The 21,697-nt window shown below is 36.7% G+C and overlaps 1 protein-coding gene across 1 annotated transcript in view; it reads left to right on the top strand.

The window, feature by feature from the left end:
* The window catches only part of LOC122792363 (cystatin-like), a 31,495-nt gene extending 11,229 nt beyond the window's left edge, over positions 1–20,266 (top strand). Inside the window, exon 3 of the mRNA XM_044060154.1 lies at positions 19,873–20,266. Coding sequence (XP_043916089.1) covers positions 19,873–19,959 — 87 coding nt within the window. The 3' untranslated portion in view covers positions 19,960–20,266. The remainder of the gene's footprint in view (positions 1–19,872) is intronic.
* The last annotated feature ends 1,431 nt before the right edge of the window (positions 20,267–21,697 follow it).

Raw genomic sequence — 21,697 nt, forward strand, 5'->3', positions numbered from 1 at the left:
AAATTATGTAGAAAATGACCTGCTGCAGTGCTGGAGTCCATATCATCTTTTTATAAATGCACTGTTTTCTACTTAATCTTAGAATCTACTGGTGTACTTACCAGATCGACTATTTATCTATATTAAATGGTTATCTTTGACATTCAGCTGATCAAGGTTGTTTCTGTAAATATACTTTTCTCTAGTGTGTGTGACCACAGGAGCAGGATATTTATAGGTCAAGCATATGGGGGCGAGTATGTGGGGGGGGGGGGGGACTTTCCTTCCTGCAAAAGATGCCTTTTTTAAACTCTATGCTAACCAATAGTATAGCATGAGACAGGTAATCCCGAGTGAGCAGGTAAAACTCCATATTAAACATTTAAAAAATATTTCCAGAGATTAAATTATGATATGTAGCAGAGAACATAGCGCCAAATGTAGTAAAAACAAAGCCCCATAACACATAAGAGTCATTGGGTCAGATTTTAAGATGACTTGGGCATGGACTAACACACTACACCAGGCAGTAACTGCACACCAGAGTTTAAACCCAAGGTCTCCAACATTCATCACTCATCATATTGTCATGGAGACCAGTGAAGCCTTTTGGGATTGCAGTACCAAAATACTTCAGAGTGGAACATTGGAGAAAGGCACAAATATACAATCCTGAAGTAATGGAGCAGCCCACTGAACTCAATTGGCTGTTACAGCAAAGCAACATCTTCAACTCTATGTAGGACTTGTTACTGCAGAAAATGCATAATGGGAAGCCAGGCTGCCAGCAGAAGCAAGTCCACATACAGATGCAGCCATATTATAATACAAAGGCTGCAATACAGATGGAGTTATGGAACTGGACATCATCAGCCAGACATGGCAGTTGTGCCAAAGTAAGGTATCACTTATGTGGGCATAAGCAATGAAATATATGAGTATGTCTTGTTTTTACTCATTATGGTCCACTGAGATGAATTAATGGAATTCCATCCATTCATCTCATTGGAATAATATTTAGGGGAAGCTTATTCCTTAGATGATTAGGAAGCTTTGTGATGAATTTATCCCTGAATTGGAGCTTGTTGTATTTTGGTGTAAAAGTAGAACTTTGGAATGGGAATTAATTGAGGAAACTGTTATTTTTGAGAAAAGGGAGGCTTCAGAGTACAGCACTTGACATAACTCAGATGGCAAGACACATATCATATCACAAAAAATCTACAGGCCACAGGAAAAAAGACAAGGTTTTTAATATATCTGTATAACAGTGGCTCTTTAAACATTGGATTCTTTTGGTAATAAAATGTTGAGACAATTGCAATTAAGAGGGTTGCTTTACCTTCCAGCTATGGGGCATGTTATGTTTTTCCTTATGTTCCTTTGTGTCTTTGAGAGAGAGCTCTGTAATTATGTAATTACCAAAAAGCAAAAATTAGTTTTGTTCAGATTAATTTGGATTTGTACTAAATTAAACCAAGGTCATTTGGGATGATAAAAGCAGGTATGTGAACTCTAATGAATATGGACATGCACCCACTTCTCCTAGTGGTTCTGAATAGGTGCTAGGTGGTGCGTTCCCAAACAGGAGGGTTATCAGTAGACTGGAATCACATTTTAACAGCTACACATATGTGTATGTTCCAAAGGAGAAGGATGATTTACATGCCAGACATTTTGCATCAGAAGCTTTTTTTGTTAACAGAGCCAGCCTGAAGTGACTGGAATTTATGAGATTAGCATGTCCATAATTATACTTTGCCTAAAAAGGGCAACACGAGAATAGAGAACAATTGCCAGTATAAGAAAGCACACAAAGGATATGTGCAGCTGACCCCTAGTAAAGCAGGCAGGTTTATATACCATATTCTCCCATGTTAGCATGAACTAAATCCACCCCAGAATGATGTATTTTATGTAATGTGCCATAATATGGTGTTTCCCACATGTAGGGCTGTTTTAGAATGTGAAAGACTGTTCTAATGCATTGCATTAATGGTGTGGTTATCATTTATAGTTAGATTTAGTACTTACTCCCATAAGGAAAGCAGTAAAAATGCCATGAATTAAGCTCAAATGTGTATTTAAAGAGATTTCTGCACAACCCTAATGAGAATGAGAGCTTGGAACCATGAAGATGCAGAGGAGACTGGACTTAGAGGAGAAAACCATGTGCCGGAGGTATCCACTCCGGAAGAGAGCTGCTTTCTTCAAGGAGTACATAGTAGTGGAAAAGCCATTGCTTTAATGACTAGAATCAGATGCTTTTGTTGGGCTTTATTTTAATCAGGACCCGAGTTGTTAAGCTAGTGTGAAACCATGTTTTTTTTTTTTTTTTAAGACCACAGACATTGTTTATGTTGGTGAAGTCATGTAGATTGCTGTACACAAAAGATCTTACTAACTTTCTCCATTGAATTCTTTCCATAAAATAAACTGTTTTTATAAAATGAGTCAAGATTTAGCTGCCTATTCTTTCACATTGCTGGGTGTGTCAGGTATAAAGCCTCAGCTTAAACTTTTTCCCTGAATTTCAACTCAACCAGTCACATCCAAATAAAAGGGATTCCCAAACAGACTTTATCATCAAACTGTGGCCATCATGCTGAAGTAACATTCTTTTCAGTGTTATGTGCTATCTTGAAGAAAGCCATAACTGTTATAAACTTAATACACTTGTTTTTTTCACTTGCTGTCTGGAAAACTGTTCTGCTGTGAGAGACTGAGTGTACCTGTTTCTTGATCCTGTGCTGTTTGTGAGGTTTACCTGACAGTAGTCCTTGTTCTGTGTCTCTGAGTGAGTATTTCTGTTTTCTAAAGTTTGTGAGAAAAACCTGCATGCCCCTGCATCTCTGATGAGATGATAACTTTTCCACAACTGCTACTGACTATCATGTCCACTGCACAAAGAATGGTAGCGGTCACCAAGTCCATCACAACACCATGACACATGCATCCAATGAAGCCATTACTCTAGGACAAAAACTGTAAGGGTTACATTGTAACATCTGAGTGGATTGCCAGGTAGTAAGGATGGGACTGAGCTGACAAGGCTTCTAATAATCTCAGTACAGTTGACGTGGAATCTCCTCTGAACGTTAAGATCTCAGTTATGTACATTAAAACACATAGCATTTTAATGTTTAGACCTTGAGTGTTACAATAGTAAGGAAACGGTGATTGAGGTATAAGTGATTGATATGTTTAAAAAGGCATTACAAACTATAATAAAATGCAGTGTATCAATCAAGCCAGAAAGATTCTGAAAGTTGCTACTTTATAAGAAAGCAACTCATACCTCTCAACCGTCCAGATTTTCACAAGATGTCCAGATTTTTGCTGCATATGCTCGGTTTGTTCCTCATAAAATTTGACACTTTATGGCTAATCACTGAAGATTGAAGTCACTAAATAATGACATATATTTGAGTTTTAGACTTAATATCCTTCAGAAAATGCATGCTAATACAAATCCTGTTATTCTAGCAACTTTTTAAATTTCTAAATGCAGTATTTAAAATCTGTCCCTATTTTGGGGCCTTTGTCCCCCAATTATTTTAGGCTTTATCCAGATTTCTTGCACTAAGAGGTTGAGAGATGTGGAGCAACTTGTATTGTGAAAAATTGATGTAAAGGGGCATCATTGAGAATAACAGTGAAGTCTCTTGTTAAAACAAAAATGTCAGAAATATACTGTCCTTCAAATGTAAGAAAATGCTAAATTCTGTAATTGGGGAACTAATTCTGATTTAAATGTTAAAAATGCTAAGAAACTTGTGAATGCTCTAGGATCGATGAACTTTAATAAGACTCTGATAGGCTACTTGAAATTGTATTTTGTTACTGCTAATTTAATTAAATGTGCAATGTTACTGGGTGACAGTGAACTACATGCAATGCTGGTAGCATGGTTATCCTTGTAAAGGTATGTTTGTATGCGGAATTCTTTATGGTTAACATTTATAGAACTGTGAACAATTTCTGGACAACAGTGGTGATTCTTTGTAGGCAAAGAGTCACATTATAATAGGCATCAGTCTTGGTAGCCAAAATAATAAATAAGGCTAAAGTGTTGTCAGAAATACTAAGAATGCCTAGCTGAAGCAGAAAGATAGATAGACAGACAAATTGGTAGATAGATAGTTAAATAGATATATTGATAGATAAAAAGAGAGAAACAGAGAAAGAATGAATAAATATAAGTCTTTTAGATTTGATTCAAATTTCATTGGACAAAAAAATCATCTGTCTGTGTTTGCACATTTATTACTTACTTCATTTTCTTAAACAAGTAGATGCATCTTAGCCAATACTTAGTATTCGGAGAGAACCAGAGTGGCATTTATGCTTATTAGATGACATTAGCAAGGATACTTAGGAATCCTTCCTTCTCATTCAAGAAACCCCTTGTAAATAATCTATGGAGGAGGGTATATATGTTGGGCACTATACCATACCATAGGCTCATTTCTACAGGAACTGCTTGCTAAGTCTCATTCAAAGAAAAACTTGCACATTAAAGAAAAAGGTACATGAAGAACTCTACAGAAAATTAAACCATATGGAAATGTAACACAAAATAAAAACAACAACAAAATACTCCACAAGTTTTTTTTTTTTTAGGGGTCTAACCCTCCATAACACTCCATATGAGGGGAAATACAGCCTCATCCCCCCATCAATTACGTATGTGTCCAAGCTCAATATAACTACACAGAGAAACAGAAAGATTCATAGTCTTATGAAACTAGGCAATCCTCAGTGCTGCCATTCATTCCAGGGGACGCTTTTGGTCTGACGAGGGAGATGATTTTTCTGAGCTATGATACAGAATCGGAATTGCCTACATATGGTAAGGTCTTGCTGTATCCAATAATGGTGGCTGCCAAAAAAAGCAATTACTAGAAAATGGAAATCAAAATCTAAACCACCTATACTGGAGTAGTGAATATAGTAACAGAGATAAAACAACTGGAACTGACATCTTTAGAAAAGGGTAGGAACAAACTACATAGGAAAAAAATGGGAATTGTGCAAACAATACATACAAAGGAGGAATAAGATCTAAAAAGCGGCAAGACTTAAATGAGTTATGTAATGTCTGAGCGAGAAAGATTGGGTAGATTATAAGTGATGTATAAGGTTTGCAACTTGGAGTGTGTCGGTATGGTTTGTGATGTAAAATGCTTGCGACTAGGATTGTGTCAGTGTGATTTGTTTTCATTATTATAAATATATGATTGCCTATGTAGTAAGTGATGGTTTAATAAAGAAGTTTCTTGTTTAAAAGAAGGCAGGAATTTAATAATTTATGTAATATTGTGTAGGTTATATGATATATATCAATAAATGTGAAGTATAATGTTTGTTATGTTAATATAGTTTGATTACTTTTATATGAATGTAAATTTGCCTATGTCACAAGTGATAATTCAATAAAGGTGTTTGAAAAAAAAAAGAAGAAAAAACATAACCTCCAGTAAGGTCAGTATAGAATTTATAACCTATAACCAGATTTATAAACATTATCAAATTATAAGTCAAATTTAATTTTAAAACTTAGTAAATTCGATTTTCTAATACACAATGATTAAGAATTTCATATCTTATGAATCCTTTAAAGAAAAACAATGTATTTAGTAAAGTGGTATATGTTCCTTCTTTTATCAGCTTTTCCCGGTTAGGGGTTGCCACAGCGGAACTCCAGTCTGCTAATTATTGGCAGTGGATTTTTCCAGTGCCGAGTTGCCAGCCCGATGCCCAAAATTCAAAGAAGGCACACCCATTCACGCACACACCTACCTGCATGTCTTTAGACATCACTCGACCTCGGGGAGGACATGCAGACTCCACACAGAAGGTGCTCCAGCTGAGAATCGAATGGGAGAACGTTTTGCTGTGAGGCGAAAATGCTAACCGCTGCACCACTGCGGCCTAAAGTGGTATATATTTCATTAAAAGTGAATACATATAAAGTGGTATATGTATTCACTTTTAATGAAATATTATTATGAGTTGCTACACACATATCTCTAACTAACAAACTAATAGTTAAACTCAACTGTTCACCTTATACACCCAAGTACCAGTAGCAGATACCTCAAAACAATTTGTAGTTTACAGCAAACAGATAGAGCTTTTCAAATCTCTCTTTCTAAGATAAGTATCTTACCATGGTAAATATCCTTGTAAATTATATTTCAAATCTCTCTGTAAATGCACACTGAACCACAGTATGCAATATGAGGTCTAATCAAACCTCTGCACAAAGGTAATAGGATGTCATGAAGTCTTGATACTATTTTCTGGAAAAATAATCCTCTTGATGACAAAATATTCTACTATCATGACACTAACATTCAAATCAAACTTTACAGCACACTCAGTCACAATTCCCAGATCCTTGATTAACAACTGGCAATAATTCATTGTTAACAGAATGAGGGTAACTGACATTACGTGCACAGTAATGTTAGTTAAACTTATTTTTGCTAGATGTATACCTCAGCCTTAGTCTTTGACCAGTAGGGTGGCCACGGTGGTGCAGCGGTTAGCATTGTTGCCTCACAGCAAGGGGTTCTCCGGTTTGATCCTCATATGGGGTGCCTTCTCTGTGGCATCTGCATGTCCTCCCTGTGGTTGTGTGTGTTTCCTCTGGGTGCTCCAGTTTCCTCTCACATCCCAAAGACACGCTGTAGGTGGATTGGACACTCTAAATTTGCCCTAGGTGTGAGTCTGTGCATGTGTGTGCCTTCTGTGGAAGGCTGGGTGCCAGGCTGGCAACTCAACACTGTAAAACTCCACTGCCAATCATGAGTGGGCATGTGATCTGCTGTGATGACCCCTAACCAGGAAAAGAAGATTAGTCTTTGACCAGTAGTTTAAATTAACTAGCTCTTGGAGCCTAGTTTGGTCTTGCAAGTTAGTTAAAATTAAGCCATGCTTCGTATCACTGTTAAATTTTGATAAACATTTTACTTCTGTTTTTTTTTTATTTTTATTTTTATGGAGGGGGGCATGAAAATGCTGCAGCAGAGATCCTTATAAAATTCATTTATTTATACTTTCTAAGAAACAATAACTTCATTACCCTACTCTGTTTCACTAACAAACAGGTTTGATGCACTCATTATTGAAAAGAATTGCTATTTATGTTTTACAGTATAAAAGGCTTTAGTGAGCTCCAAATACATTATACCTGATGATCAAGTGCATCAGTAAGGATGCCATAATTCAGTAAACTGAAAATGAAAGTTTAAGAAAGTAAAAGAAGTAATAACAAGGTGAAGAACTACTTTTAAACATGCACCAGTAATTCAGACTAATCAGTCTACAATATGTCTATCATATTTAGTTACCAGTCCAAGGGATTGCAACAACTGACTTTTTCCTCATGTATGGAGTGAAACCAGTCCATAATGTTAAAAATGCATAGCATGGAATGACTTACCTTAGATACATGGTATATTAAAAAAATAAGGCATCAGGGACGGAGGCAGCATTAAAACTATATGTTCTAAAATGATACAAATATACATTGTAGACGTGACAAAAGACAATTGTTAATAATATAATATTTATAACTAGGACCATAATATTCTTGCAAAAAATGTCAGGCATTATAGTATGACCAGGTACAGGTTTATCATCTACTGTCAATGAAATGTTATCATTCTTGTCACATCTGTGCCATCTTAAAATATTGTACAAGACAGTTTTATTAACTTTGGCATAAATATGAGTTTGCCTTTTGTAGTTTGTTTTAACTTGCCCTAATTTTAATCTTAAAGCATTTTTGATAATTTTGTATCTACTTCAGTGTAATCAAAATGGAAATTGTTGATAAATTCTGAAACAGTGTTTTTTTTCTTAGTTAAATGACTTATAGTTTCTTTCCTGTAATGGAAAGAATTGTTTCCACTTGAGTAAAATGTGGTCATAGGAACACACTGGTCAACAAGAAAATGCTGGGGACAAAATATTTTACAAAAAAAATACTCAGCTACGGTTTACTATTGCAATGTCGATCCTTACATGGGCGACACGACTTGCACGAAGTCGAAAATGCGATCGTCAGCACACCGAATCCCAAATGTGCGAACGGCAAAACCTCGCCCCTGTCTAACCCATGGTAGCATGGGTGTGGAGGTGTTGTGCGGCCGGTAATGTCGAACGTCGAATAGGTTTCGCTAGCGAACAGTTTTCGTGCTTTCGGTCCACGCAAACGAGTCGATGGGGTGGCCGTTCGAACAAAGTGCATTCGCATATTCAATAGTAAACCACTCAGCTACATATAAGAGTATAATCAATTATAGATTTACCATCTACTATCAATTAAATGTTGGCACTCATTGTACATCTATATTATCTTAAATGCTTACAGAAGACTTTTGATTATCTTTGGCAAAAAAAGTTAAAGTATTTCATTATTGTGTCCTTTATTTTAATCTGAAAGCATTCTTGAACATTTTCAATATATTCACAAACTGCATTTTGATTAACTAAAATATTTAGAGCTTTATTCCTGCAATAGCAAGATTTGTTCCCACCTGAACAAACTATCTTCATTACAATAAACTGGTCAAAAAGATAACACAATTCTGAATAAACCTCCTTCCAACAGCCTGAAGTACTAACTTCTTTCCAGTTATGGCTGGTAACTTCAAAGCAAGACTAGGGGACTACAGGAGGCCACTGAATGGGTAGGACTAACTAAAAATGTGTGGGTCTCTATTATGACAGGTATAATCATCGCCTGTAATCAAACAACATATGATTACAGTCACTTTCATCCACAGACAGCCTACGTACGCATCTATTAGAGACCTCTAATGGACTATATACACCTCAGACAGCTTACTGCAATCATAAGCATAGAGAAAGTAATTGAATTAAGCTGGGGATCTGGTGTTCACTAGGGCCACAGAAGTTATAGGTTACTAGATTATTTGAGGTGGACTTTAGTGCTTTTTTTTCTTTCTTTTTAGCACCTTACCATTCAATGCTGGCCTAAACAAAAATCACAAATACAGAAAAAAATTATTTTTTTTTCTCTGTCAGTCTCTCGCCATCTTTCAACAAAAAAGATTGTGTCTAAAACATACTGTTCAAAGCCAACAAAATAGTAAACATTTATCATTGAGATGATAAATCCTGTCTTGGAAAAGTGTCTGCCTGCTTCCCCATCCAAAAAAGATAAACAGTGCCAATGTATTCAAATAAGTTAAAAACACACTAAAACATAAAAATAAAAAAAGAACGCCACCACCAACTATAACAACAATCCCAAACTTTAATGATCAAGTAAACAACTTACAGTGCCAATGTATCACTTTGCTTTAGAGTGGGATGAAACAAAAAGCAGGAATCACCATAGGCATTCATTATACAGCTGAGGATTTGGGGGAAGGAAACCAAAGTACCTGAATAAAACCCATACAGAGACACCGAGTACATACAAACTACACACAAAAAAAATTACAATCAAAAACTGAACCAGAGAACCAAGTAATTGGAGAAGTCAATGCTACTCACTGCACCACTATATCAATGATAAGTTGCTATATCATCCTGCCCTGACCACCACAGACATTCACTCATTTATCACATATACTGCTGATGTTAGTGGTCTAAAGTTAAAAAAAATGTCCAATGTGCTACTTTTATATAAACTGCAAGGTCTAAAACATAGCCATTTTCATCACTGACAACCTCTTATCCCATCATTTACAGTGTCCTTAGATGTCTGCCTATGTTAAAAAGTCCACAAAAAAGTATTCCAGCTGGCTTCACATAATTACACATTAGTTATGCAAAGCCAGAATAATGACTACTTAACTTGATGAAATTCAACAGGGTCAGTTGCATTTATTCAACAAAAGTCCCTGTAGCTAGTGAGTAAAGCTAAATTTATTGACTGCATACACATTAGAGATGATTATGTAATAAAATAATGACAAGTAACCACAATAATTTCTTTTAAACTAGCAACATACACAAATACCATATATTTCAGACTGGGATCAAATGAATGAATAAATATTTAAGTATAGCTAACACTTGCATTTCAGTTTGTTGATGTCAAAATCATACAGTGTGCAACACATTACACACCCAGTCCATGCACCCATATGCACACACACATCTCCCAGTCAAATACAGCCACTGTTATGACTGTGGCTGTGCATCTCTGATCTTTGATTACAATGAAAAAAATGAATGAACACATAAATACCTGTCACACAGGAATGTATCTTCTCTGCTTGCTGCTGTTAAAATCCAGTGTGCAACCCACTGCAACACTCCTCATCACCTTACAATCTCTTAGTTCGCAATTTAAGGAGGAAAGCTGAAAAATAATAATGTTATGAAGAATAGAACAAAAAAAATCAGAGATAGCCTGAAAAATCAGGGATAGTTCGGAATATTTATGATCTCAAGCAAACATATTTTATAAACATATACACAGACCTAGACACACACACACACACACACACACACACACACACACACACAAAATTCTCAGTCAATTGCAGTCATTTGTATGAATGTGGCTGTATACCTCAGACATTTGACTGCAGGCTAGAGTCTGCCCTCCCTATCAGGCTTGATATCAGAGTATAGGCAAAGTGAAAGGGACATGGGAATCCTAAGTGAAAGACCTACACTGGTTGAGTTTTTAATCAAATCAAGAACAGAAGGTACTGTTAAAAAGTGATAATTAGTAAGATATATAAAATAGTGTATAAAAGCTAGAGGAATCAATCAGAGGAGGCCAGCAAAGTTTGGGAAGAGAGATTAGATAAGCAATTCACAAAGAAACAAAGGGATAACATATGTATGGCTCCCATTTATACACCAAACTCTAAATGACTTAGGATTTTTGTTTGGAAGTATCTGCACGGGGTACTGTTATATTCCAAGCAGACTCCGAAGACTTTTTTTCCTCGGATAGGTAGGAAATGTTGGAGGCATAATGGAAAAGAAAGAGATAATCTGGGAGCATATATTTTCAGAGCGTAATAAGGTGGCAGACTTTAAAAATTCCCTAGAGAATTATCTGAGTAATGATAGAGCAAATGAATGTAACTAAAGAAATTATTTTTTTTTTTTGCTTGGATACAGGAACCAAATTGCCTAGACAGAATAAGGCCTTGTTACATTTAATTCTGCTGGCTACCAAAAAAAAACAGTTACTAGATAATGAAAACCATATTCTAAATCAACCGTACGTGAAGTACCGAAAACTGCAACAGAGATAAAAGAACAGGAAGTCATAGCTTTACGAAAGGGTAGAAGTAAATTACATATAAAATGTGGGAAATGTGGGAAAATACATGCACAAGAAATGCTTTGGATGAGGAAAGACGCTTAAGTCAATGGAGAAACTGAACAATTTATGTAACATTGGATTGATTGCATCCTATAGATATTACATGTGATATATAATGTTTGTAAATGTGAACTTGTTACTATGGTTTGATTACTTTTATATTGATGTAAGTTTCCTATGTCACAACTGATAATTTAATAAAGGTGTTTTTTAATGAATGAATTCATAACTGCCACATAGGAATTATTGACTCAGCTCACTGCTGTGGGAATACAGTATGCAATCCATTGCAACCCCCCCCCCCCCATCCCTGATTACCTCTGAATCTCCGACCTCTAGAATAAAGCATGAAACCAAAATATAATGTGGTAAAAGGACCAGCATCAGGGACAGATATTCCCTTTATATACATAAAAAAGTTGCTAAGATATCAAGCTTTGCATTAGCATTTTTTTTTTTTTTGCTGGAGGATCTTAAGTCTGAATCTCAAGTGTCTGACATTGCTTTGTGGCAAAAATCCTGAGTGATGTGCTGGAAAAAACGCAAACATTATGCAAGACAGACTAAAACATGAAGCAACATCAGAGATATTCTGAGAAATAGGAAACACTTTAGTATACTTCTCATCACATATGCATATATACACATATTACACACACACTCAAACATGCACATGCGACACACACACACACATACACACAACACACAACACACACACACACACACACACACACACACACACACATACACAACACATCACACACAACACACACACACACACACACATACACAACACATCACACACAACACACAACACACAACACACACACACACACACATACACAACACATCACACACAACACACACACACACACACATACACACACACGTCAATTACAACTACTTGCATGACTGTGATTGTGCATCTCAGAAATTTAATTAGTTCAAATAAATGAATAAAGGCATATATAACTGGTTCACAATAATGCATCTTCTCAGCTCACTGCAGTCAGAAAAGTTAGATCATGGCCAAAACGAGGCCCTAAGCATGATACTGGATCAGGAGTCTCTAAACCATACTAATATCTGCTTACCTGGCCATCTCACCCCAGTTACAATAAAATAATGTTCAAATTTGTCAATGTGTATTCTATTTTTATCTTTACATTTACAGTATCATAGAGATCCGGATTTTTTTTTTTTGTTTAACCATAGAAACACTGAGGACCACTTGTTAAGTAGAACAAGAAAGCCCTCACACTGAAAACATATTCAAAATAAGCAAAAGTAAATTGCTATTCTTTTGAACTCATATTTATTTAAACTGAAACTGACAAGCTGCTAAACTGAAATAGACTTGGTAAGTTCACCATTTAAATTCATGCTTGCCTTAAACTCAACAATTAATAAGTGCACAATAAGCATGAATAAATATCTCTTCTTGGCAGGCATAACCTTTAAAATTATGACCCTTGTGATATTAACAGATCTTTACCTGTCTAGCCATAGCAGAAAATAGATTTTTACTAACCTGTTAAAAAGAAGGCATGCTTGTTTTCTTGGATTGCTATATGTACCGGTCCTAATTAGCTTAATTACTATAAAGGCTGTATTATTTTATTTGGCTACTATGTGGTTGTGGAACTTTATCTAAATACACATTTGTGCTGCAGTTAAATATATTAAAACACAGAAGAAACCTCAGCCTTTAACTGTACCAAATATTTCTAAGTAAGCCACACATACACAGTCTAAAAAATTCTTGCCCATCTTGGAATTTTTAATATGATACCTCCCTTCCCTAGGAAAAAAATGGCTTTGCTCATTCACATTCCATACAGTACATAGATCCAGTTACAGCAACATTCAAAAACTGTGTTGTCACCTAACGAAAATATTGCCTATAACTTTTTCCATTTTTGCACAAAATAAATCTCATTTTTCCACAGTTCTGTGTCCTTACTGTTCATCATAATATTATAGAAGCATTGCAGTGCATAATAAAACACACACACACGTTACCATAAATTACAGCCACTTACATCACTGTGTACACCACAGGTGTTTATGTGTGATCAAATGAATGAATAAATACTTTAATAATGACATAGAAATGCATTTCAGCTCTCTGTTGTAAGAACTGATAAGTTCAACTCAGTGCAACCACCATCCCTTCCAAACCTCTTCAGTTAAGAATCAGGGATAAAGACACAACATCAATGACATATTCTAAATATTGCTCTTATGTGCTTAGAACATTCCTAGTATAACAGATGTTGTGTTACCAAGCATTTTCATATAGATGTGAACTTCAAATCAGACATTATTTAGGGACCTCACTTTTCAATTTTATGAGGAACAAACTAGAAATAAGAAGCAACTTGGACCATACACACACAAGCACACTCATCTAGACACACACACTCACGCACCAATTTGACCATTAATTGCAGCACTAGTTTGATTGTGCATGCCTCGGATGTCTGCCAAGATCAAAAGAATGAAAAAAAATATAGTGGCCCAGAAATGCATCTCAACATGTTATTATCAGAACCATATAATGCAACCCACTGCACCACCCTGCCCTCTACATTTCTTGGCTCAAGACTCAGAGACAAACACCCAAAATCAGGAACAGATAATAAATCGATAAACTTAGAAAATTGCTAGAATAACAAGCTTTACATTGACAAGTATTTTCTGAAGAATCTAACATCTAGACTTTGCTTGTCTGTCAGGATCTATTGACTGTAATTTCCAGAAAACACAAATTCATGATGAACAGACCAAAATACCTCTCAATGTCTTTTTACAAAGCCAAAAATAGTTAGAGAACAATAGCTTCCAAAAGGGACAATCTTTATATTTGTATCTGTTTGCTAACTGAGTAAATCCAATGACAAAAGTATTCCTTTCCCAGGTGACCTACGGGCACTATCTGGTGAAATGACTTGTTACACACTTATACCTTTCCTGAACAATAAGAGCTATGAACGTCTAAAGAATGGTGTTATTGACTGAATTTAATACTCAGTGATTTACCATAAAATCAAAAATGTTATGGAGGGATGGCAAAAATATAAATCAGCTACAGGGATATTCTATAAAAAAATGACAGCTGAGATGCAGACAATTCTATTTCACTTAAAAAAAAACAGATTTTGCATTGACATGCATTTTTTGAACAATAAAATCTATGAAATTAATGTTTGACATCACTGACTGACAGATTGCAATCCTCAAGAATCTACCAGAAAATGAAAAATTTAACGAGGAACAGAACAACACTTTGAGGAAAAAGCAGAGAAGTTCTGCAAAATGGAGGACAGTTAAGAGGCATTACTAAATTATTATTAATGCAATACTCTGTGATTTATTAGAAATTAAAAAATTAATGAGTAACAGAGCAAAAGTATGGGTCAACATCAGGGATGTTCTGCAAAACTGGGGGCAGTTGAGAAGCAGAGCTAAGCTCTTTGCTTGAGCTTTTGAATGCACAGACAGATGCACTTGCGAGAATACACACACACACACACACACACACACACACACACACACACACACACACACACACTATAACTTAATGAAGGCTTGACTATGCAGTACAGTCATTTCAACAGTGGGTGATTCTGAAGTACAATAACTAAGATGAAGTAGGTTCCTTTTTTGTGTTTCTGCCAAAAGTGGCAAGGTCAACTAACAGCAGTGGGGAGAGAGAGTAAGAAATGGGATGGGGTTAATGAAATGGAAAGGATTTCCAAAAAAATGAACACTTTAAAAAAGACAAATTTCTGCATCAATTAAAAAAAAAGCTAAAAATGCTATTTACTGACTGTCCATTTCCCATGGACAGGATCAAATCACGCATGTGTGTGTGTGTGTGTGTATTTATGTAAGTGAGAGAGATTGAGAGAAAGGGAGAGTGAGCAAGATTCTGAGACTGGGAAACTATTAAACTAGCAAAAACAGATGGCAGGTCAACCAGATGCATAGGAAAAGCATCTGTGGTGATGTTGACAGAATGAAGGGGTTTTCAGGATTAATTGGATCCTGAACCAGCACTGAGACCTAGGGAGCCTCATGCTAGATCCAGCAGTGGCTGTCATAATACAATGGGCAACCCACTGCAACCCCCCCCCCCAAATTTGCAAAAAGCCTCTTAGCTCAAGAATCAAGCAGAAAGCTAAAAATAATAGCAGACAAGTAAAACAAAATCAGGGACAGATATTATCCTTATATACTTAGAAACTTGCTAGAATGGCAGGCTTGTCAAGTATTTTTTTCTGAAGGTTAAGTCTGAAAATCAAATGTCTGAAATTATTTAGTGACTATATCCTTCATACAAGGTATGGCTAAGAGCAATTATGCTCTTCCCACAAACAAATTGCATACACACACACACACACACACGCACACGCACACGCACACACGCACACACGCACACATACAATTAGAGACACTCTTATGACTGTGAATGCACACAGTGGAAGTTTGAGTGCAATCAAATGAATAAATAAATACATAAATTATCTGGCAGAAAGGAATGCATCTCCTCAGCTCACTGCTCTCAGAATACAGTGTACAATCCACTGCAGCCTCCCTCCCCACCCACATAACTCTGGACATGTTATATCAAGAATTAAGCAGAAAGTTAAATAATAATGGATGACAAAGGACAAAAATCAGGGGATATATTGCTCTTATCTATATAGGTTCATAGGTAGGTTCTAGATTATCGGCCCAAGGGCCTAAGTAATCCTAGCCAACAAGGCTCCCTGGCTTATGCCACCCAAGAAAGTTAATTTCCTGTGCCCCTGTTGAGCAGTGCCACAAAAGTGATCCCTGGGGTGTATTTCCTATTTCCCATCCACTCATCAAGATTTTTAGAGTGCTAATGAAGAACTTTGCTTGACATAGATGAGTAGTTTGTTCCAGAGTATAGGGTGTCTCCAGGACAGGAATCTATCCCAACAGAGTCATAGATTAATACTATACTAACTGCCCTCATGGACCATTTTGAGCCTAGCCAATTACTCCTATGAGAATCAAACCCTGCTCCTTGTGCTGCTAAGGTAAACACCTTAACCATTACACCACCCTCCCACCTTAAAATATGTACCTTCAATCTGTAAAGCTCTTTCCAGTAGTGAGAATCAAACCTTGCACCTTGTGATTGAAAGGAATACACCTTTATCACTGTACCACTTGGCTTTGCAGGTCCAGTTTATTGTGGTAACAAGGTTTAGGTTCCTAGAGCATGTAGCTGAGAGGGATTGGGATTTCTTTAGGTGCAGCATGTCCAAGAACTCTGGGTTTAACATAGCTTTATATGTTAGGCAGAGATCTCCTCAGAGTAGGCGATATGCTACAGAGAAAAGCTGGAGTTTTTTGAGACGGTCAGTGTTAAAGCATCTGTTTGAGGTCAGTAATCCTCTTTGTGAGGTACTTCTGTGGCCTTTCCAGCTGCTGCAAATGTCTTGTGAGGTACATTCCAAAAGGGTCTTTGTACTCTATAATGGGTCTAATGAGTGCCGAACAGAGGGGAACAATGACCTCTTTTTTCCTGGATGAGAACCCTTTTGTAATGAGGTGTGCCACATAGAAGGATTTCCTGACTACTGTAGTGATGTGATTGTCAAAGGAGAGACTACTGTCCACCTGGGTCCCAAGGTCTCTTATCACACATTAGGCATTAAGTAAACTGCCATTTATGTGGTAGTTCATGGGTACAGAGTTTTTACTAAAGGGGATGACAATGCACTTTTTGGCATTGAGCTTGAGGCCATGCCTCTGACACCAGGCATCTGTCTCAGTGAGGCCCTCCTGTAGGATGTCCACATCATTTGGGGACTCAACTATGGCTCCTAGTTTGCAGTCATCTGTGAAATTCATTAGCCAGAGGCCTTCTGTGTTAGCCTATACTTCAGAGAAGTAGATACCAAACAGGAGAGGTCTCAGGACTGAACCCTGTGGCACTCCACTTGTCACTGGTTTGAAGTCAGATTTGGGGTCTGCATCTTTTAGTGTGGGTTCTGTCAGTGAGCCAGTTGGCAACCCATCTTGTGATGTAGGGATTTATACCTAGTTTAGTGAGTTTAGCTATAATTCCAGAATGGGGGATGATGTTGAAAGCCTTGGCGAGGTCAAGATAGACTCTGTGAACCACCTTACCCTCATCTACAGCTTTGGTGACTGCCTCAAAGAAGTCGATCAGGTTCAGAAGACATGATCTGCCTTTCACAAACCTGAACTGGGTGTGGTCTAGAATTTGAAGGTTACCAATGTCTTTGTTTATGAGATCCATGATGATACATTCCATGGCCTTGCAGACCAGGCTCTTCAGGCTAATAGGGCGATACTTCCCAGGATCAGTGGTGGCTCCCCCTTTGTGGAGTGGGATAACTGTTGCTGTGCGCCATTCAGTAGGCACAAAGCTTGTCATGAGACTATGATTGAACATGGTGCTTAGGTGAGGAGCCACTTATTTCTGAAGTTTGTGTAAAATGCAGCCTGGGATGTTGTCCGGTCCCATGGATGCTGCGTTTTTGGCTTTAAAAAGTGCAGCTTTTACCTGTGTAGTTGTGATTACAGGGACACTGCATTCTTCCTCTATAGATATGGGCCCTTTAGGGGGTGAGAGGGGGATAAAGTTAGCACTGAACCTATCTGCCAGGATGTTGGCAATATCAGTTGGTTCTGTAATTTTCATGCCGTTGTGCTGTAACTCAGAGCAGATCTGGGTGCTGCCATTGAGATTCTTGACATAGCTATAGAATGCTTTGTGGTTGTCTTTAGAATCAGTGGCAATTTTGTTTTCATAGCTAGCATTGGAGGATCTTATTAAGTTGCAAGAAAAACAGATTTTGCATTAGCATGTCTTCTCTCAAGGTCTGAAGTTCAAATGTTTGTCATTAGTTAAGGTTTGAAATCATCCCTTATTTGCCATAAAAAAGCATAATTTGGCAAGGAAAAGACCAAAATATCTGACAAAATCAGAAACCATGTGTAAAATTTGGGACAGTTCAGAGCTTTGATTCACACACACATACACACACAATGGCACCCACACTCTCACTCACTCATTCATTCACTTACTCCCTCAGTTAAAATAGTTATCTTCCTACATACCTGACATATGGCTTGCATAGGGCAAGGGAGAAAAGTTAGAAACACAATTGTATTTTCTGCAGTACCCTATTACTTTTGTGTTTTCCTTTCAGGATGGTTCTCTTTAAGTCATTTACCTGAGGCAGCCTGAGCTAATAAATATTGCTTCTCACTGTTTCCAACAGTAGCCCAATGAGACGTTTTGTTATGATGTTTTTTCCATTTGCAGAAGGCAGGGTGACCTGTAATAAAGTACCTTGCTCTGAGTTTGGAGCAGACATAGTGCTGGGCTGTTTAGAAAGCAGCCTGTCAAGCAGAGTAACCTGATTCATTAGTTTTTTTTTCTTCAGGGGACCCCTAGAAGGTCTCAGAACTCTGTTCAAGCACATCTGTTGAGTTCCAAGTTCAGTAATGGTAACGACATTGGTAAAGACAGCATTTTATGCATTTTATAAAAGAAGGGGGACAAAGAAAACAAACAATAATACATTTTTTAAATATCCTCTTCCATTACATAGTACTAATGAGGCAGCTAATGTAAATGCATTTTCATCATCTCTTTCTTACAACTCCAAGATTTTACTATGTCAACAACTCTAGTGGGAGGGTTTCATCATATGAAATATATACATTTCTGAGTTGTGTCACCATATTGTTTACCATCATTTGCATCCGATATTACTCTCATTTTAATTATTTGGTAATTTCCATGTCATTATACTGGTATTTGAATATTATGCAGACCAAAGCATTACTCCTCTGGCTGTGATTGCTCTGTGTGTCCCTGAATCACACCCACCTTGTTCTTTGCTGCTGTTTGTGCAAAATTGGGTACTGCAACACGCAAACATGTTTCTGAACCACAGTTGATGACTTATCCACATATAAAATTTTATTTGTGATGCAGGCCAGGAGTTCAGAAGACTCAGTTGTGAATACACTAAATAGGAGTTGCACTTGTAATTCTGATGGTGTAAAATGAAACCTATATCTTAATAATGATGAAAACTGCCTTATTGGTTCTTACATACTTTGTTTGTACATTTTAATTTCTTTAGTTATTTTTATTGTATGCTAAAAGGATAAGTATGCTGGTCCATAGACCATTTTAAGCCACAAACCAGGTCACTAGAGTAAAGGTAAATGCAATGTATATGTATAGAGGCAACTTTGTACACTTTCACTTGATCTACTAATATGCTTTTAAATTATGGGAGGAAACCAAAGTACTGCAAGAAAACCAATTCAGATAAAGAGAGAACATGCAAACTTCATATATATCTATACAGATATAGATACATAGATATAGATACATAGATACATATATATATATATATATATATATATATATATATATATATATATATATATATACATCATAGACTTAGTCCATAATGCTCATATTTTTCCCCAGGGTTAAAATGAGTTAACTTCTTTCTTTCTTTGGTTTACAGGTAGTCACATGTAAATTTGAAGTGATAGCTGACAATTATTATTACAATGATTCATTGGCAAAACATAGCTGCGCTAAGTCAAACTGAAAAAAAATGATCTACTACTGAAAACTCTCCATACATCCGAAACAGAAATCTTCTTTTGGAGACAGCATTTCACAAAACAAGGCATCAAGTTTCCTATCTTCAGATTTTGTGATTTTGAAATTTATTATTGTAATTTTCTACTTTTTTAACACTTATCTAAAAATCACTGACTGTGCTACAAATGCTTGCTGTTTCTTTTAGGCCAAAGATTCTTCTATGAAAAATGAATGTCCTCAATTAAAAGCCTTATATCATTCTTAAATGTGATTGTTTCTTTAAATATTCCTGAGAATAAAGATCACATCATAATAACACCTACCTTGAGACTGAAGTAAATGAGCCATGATTTTGATTTGAGTTCTAGAAAATATACATATGTTTTAATTTAGTGTTCTGTAATCTTTTATTTGAAAAAAATTACCATAAAGATAAGTTCAGAAAATAGAATTTATGGAAGTAACAATGACATGGAGGATTATGATTGGTTATCTGATCATAACCCAATTGTTATATATTTGAAAAATGGAAGTAAAGAAATTAAAATTTAGAGCAGAGTGGTCATGTTGCCTTTGATGAGGACATGGCAGCCGTGGAGAGTGACAGGACCCATATTAGGGAGTGACAAGCTCATCTTGACACTCCTACTAAATTACAACCCCCAAGGTTTGCACAGGAAATGCTAGTTGAGTCAAGGACTTATGAATAAAGTCATGATAGACCCAAGACCAGCACTCACCCTAAAGAAATGAAGTGATCCATTAGCAGCTCCTGCCAAATAGGGAATAAATGTTGCAAGAGGGCTGATGGTTCGCAGGCATCAGGGCCCAAAATAAATAAAAAATGAAACTATTACAAGACAGTGAAAGAAAAGGAATATCAAAGAAGCTCTAGGACTGCAAAAGGTTTTGCAGCTTTGAAAGCTGTAACAAACTTTGTGCTGTCTAACAGATAGCCTCCATAAGTGGAATGTATCTGATCCAGTGGTAGCTTTAAAAAGTGCAATATATTTTGCTCCTGTCACATACAAAAAAAGAAGTGCTGGAGTCTGAAGTGCTTACCTGTTTTGAATTTGTTTTAGCTTCTTAAAACTGTGTTGTGATGTCTGCTGGCTGTACTTAACAGTACAGAAAGTTGCTTAACAAAGGTGCCTCTTTCCTGATTTAAGAGTGCAGTCAAGGCAGTCCATGCACTAAACAGAGGATTATGATCAGGTCTCTGATCTTAACCACTTTGTCACGTGTTTGAGACTTGGACATCAAGATTCGCCTCAACAGCAAATGCTTTGTAAATGTTTTCCTTACAGTTAAGTACAAAATGTCAATCAACTGGTATATATCCATGAATCAACCAACCTGGACTTTTGGAAATCCACCTATTATAGCACAAGAGTAGGGCATGTGGTATATCTGTCATGCAGGACACTTTAGATAATGTACAACATTGTCCTGTAACAGCACATGGTATGCACAAATGACATTGCAGCGCATAACATTGCCCCTTTTAAAGTATATTGCATATGTATAATGCAGCAATACATGATATCTGCCCTCCACCTGCCTGCAGTTGGTACATTTATGTTTTATAGGAATCACTGCAGCATTCCATATACTTCCCCCACCTCAGTGTTGCTATTTCATAAAAATTATTTTTTCTTTCATACAGTCACCAAGCAGGGTGTTGCTGTTTCCTAGGAAGCACTCCACTATTCCACATATCTACCCCAGCACAGTGCTTTGCT

The sequence above is a fragment of the Protopterus annectens genome, chromosome 1.part2 (assembly GCF_019279795.1).
Source record: "Protopterus annectens isolate FY-2018-M chromosome 1.part2, PAN1.0, whole genome shotgun sequence".
Taxonomy (NCBI): domain Eukaryota; kingdom Metazoa; phylum Chordata; order Ceratodontiformes; family Protopteridae; genus Protopterus; species Protopterus annectens.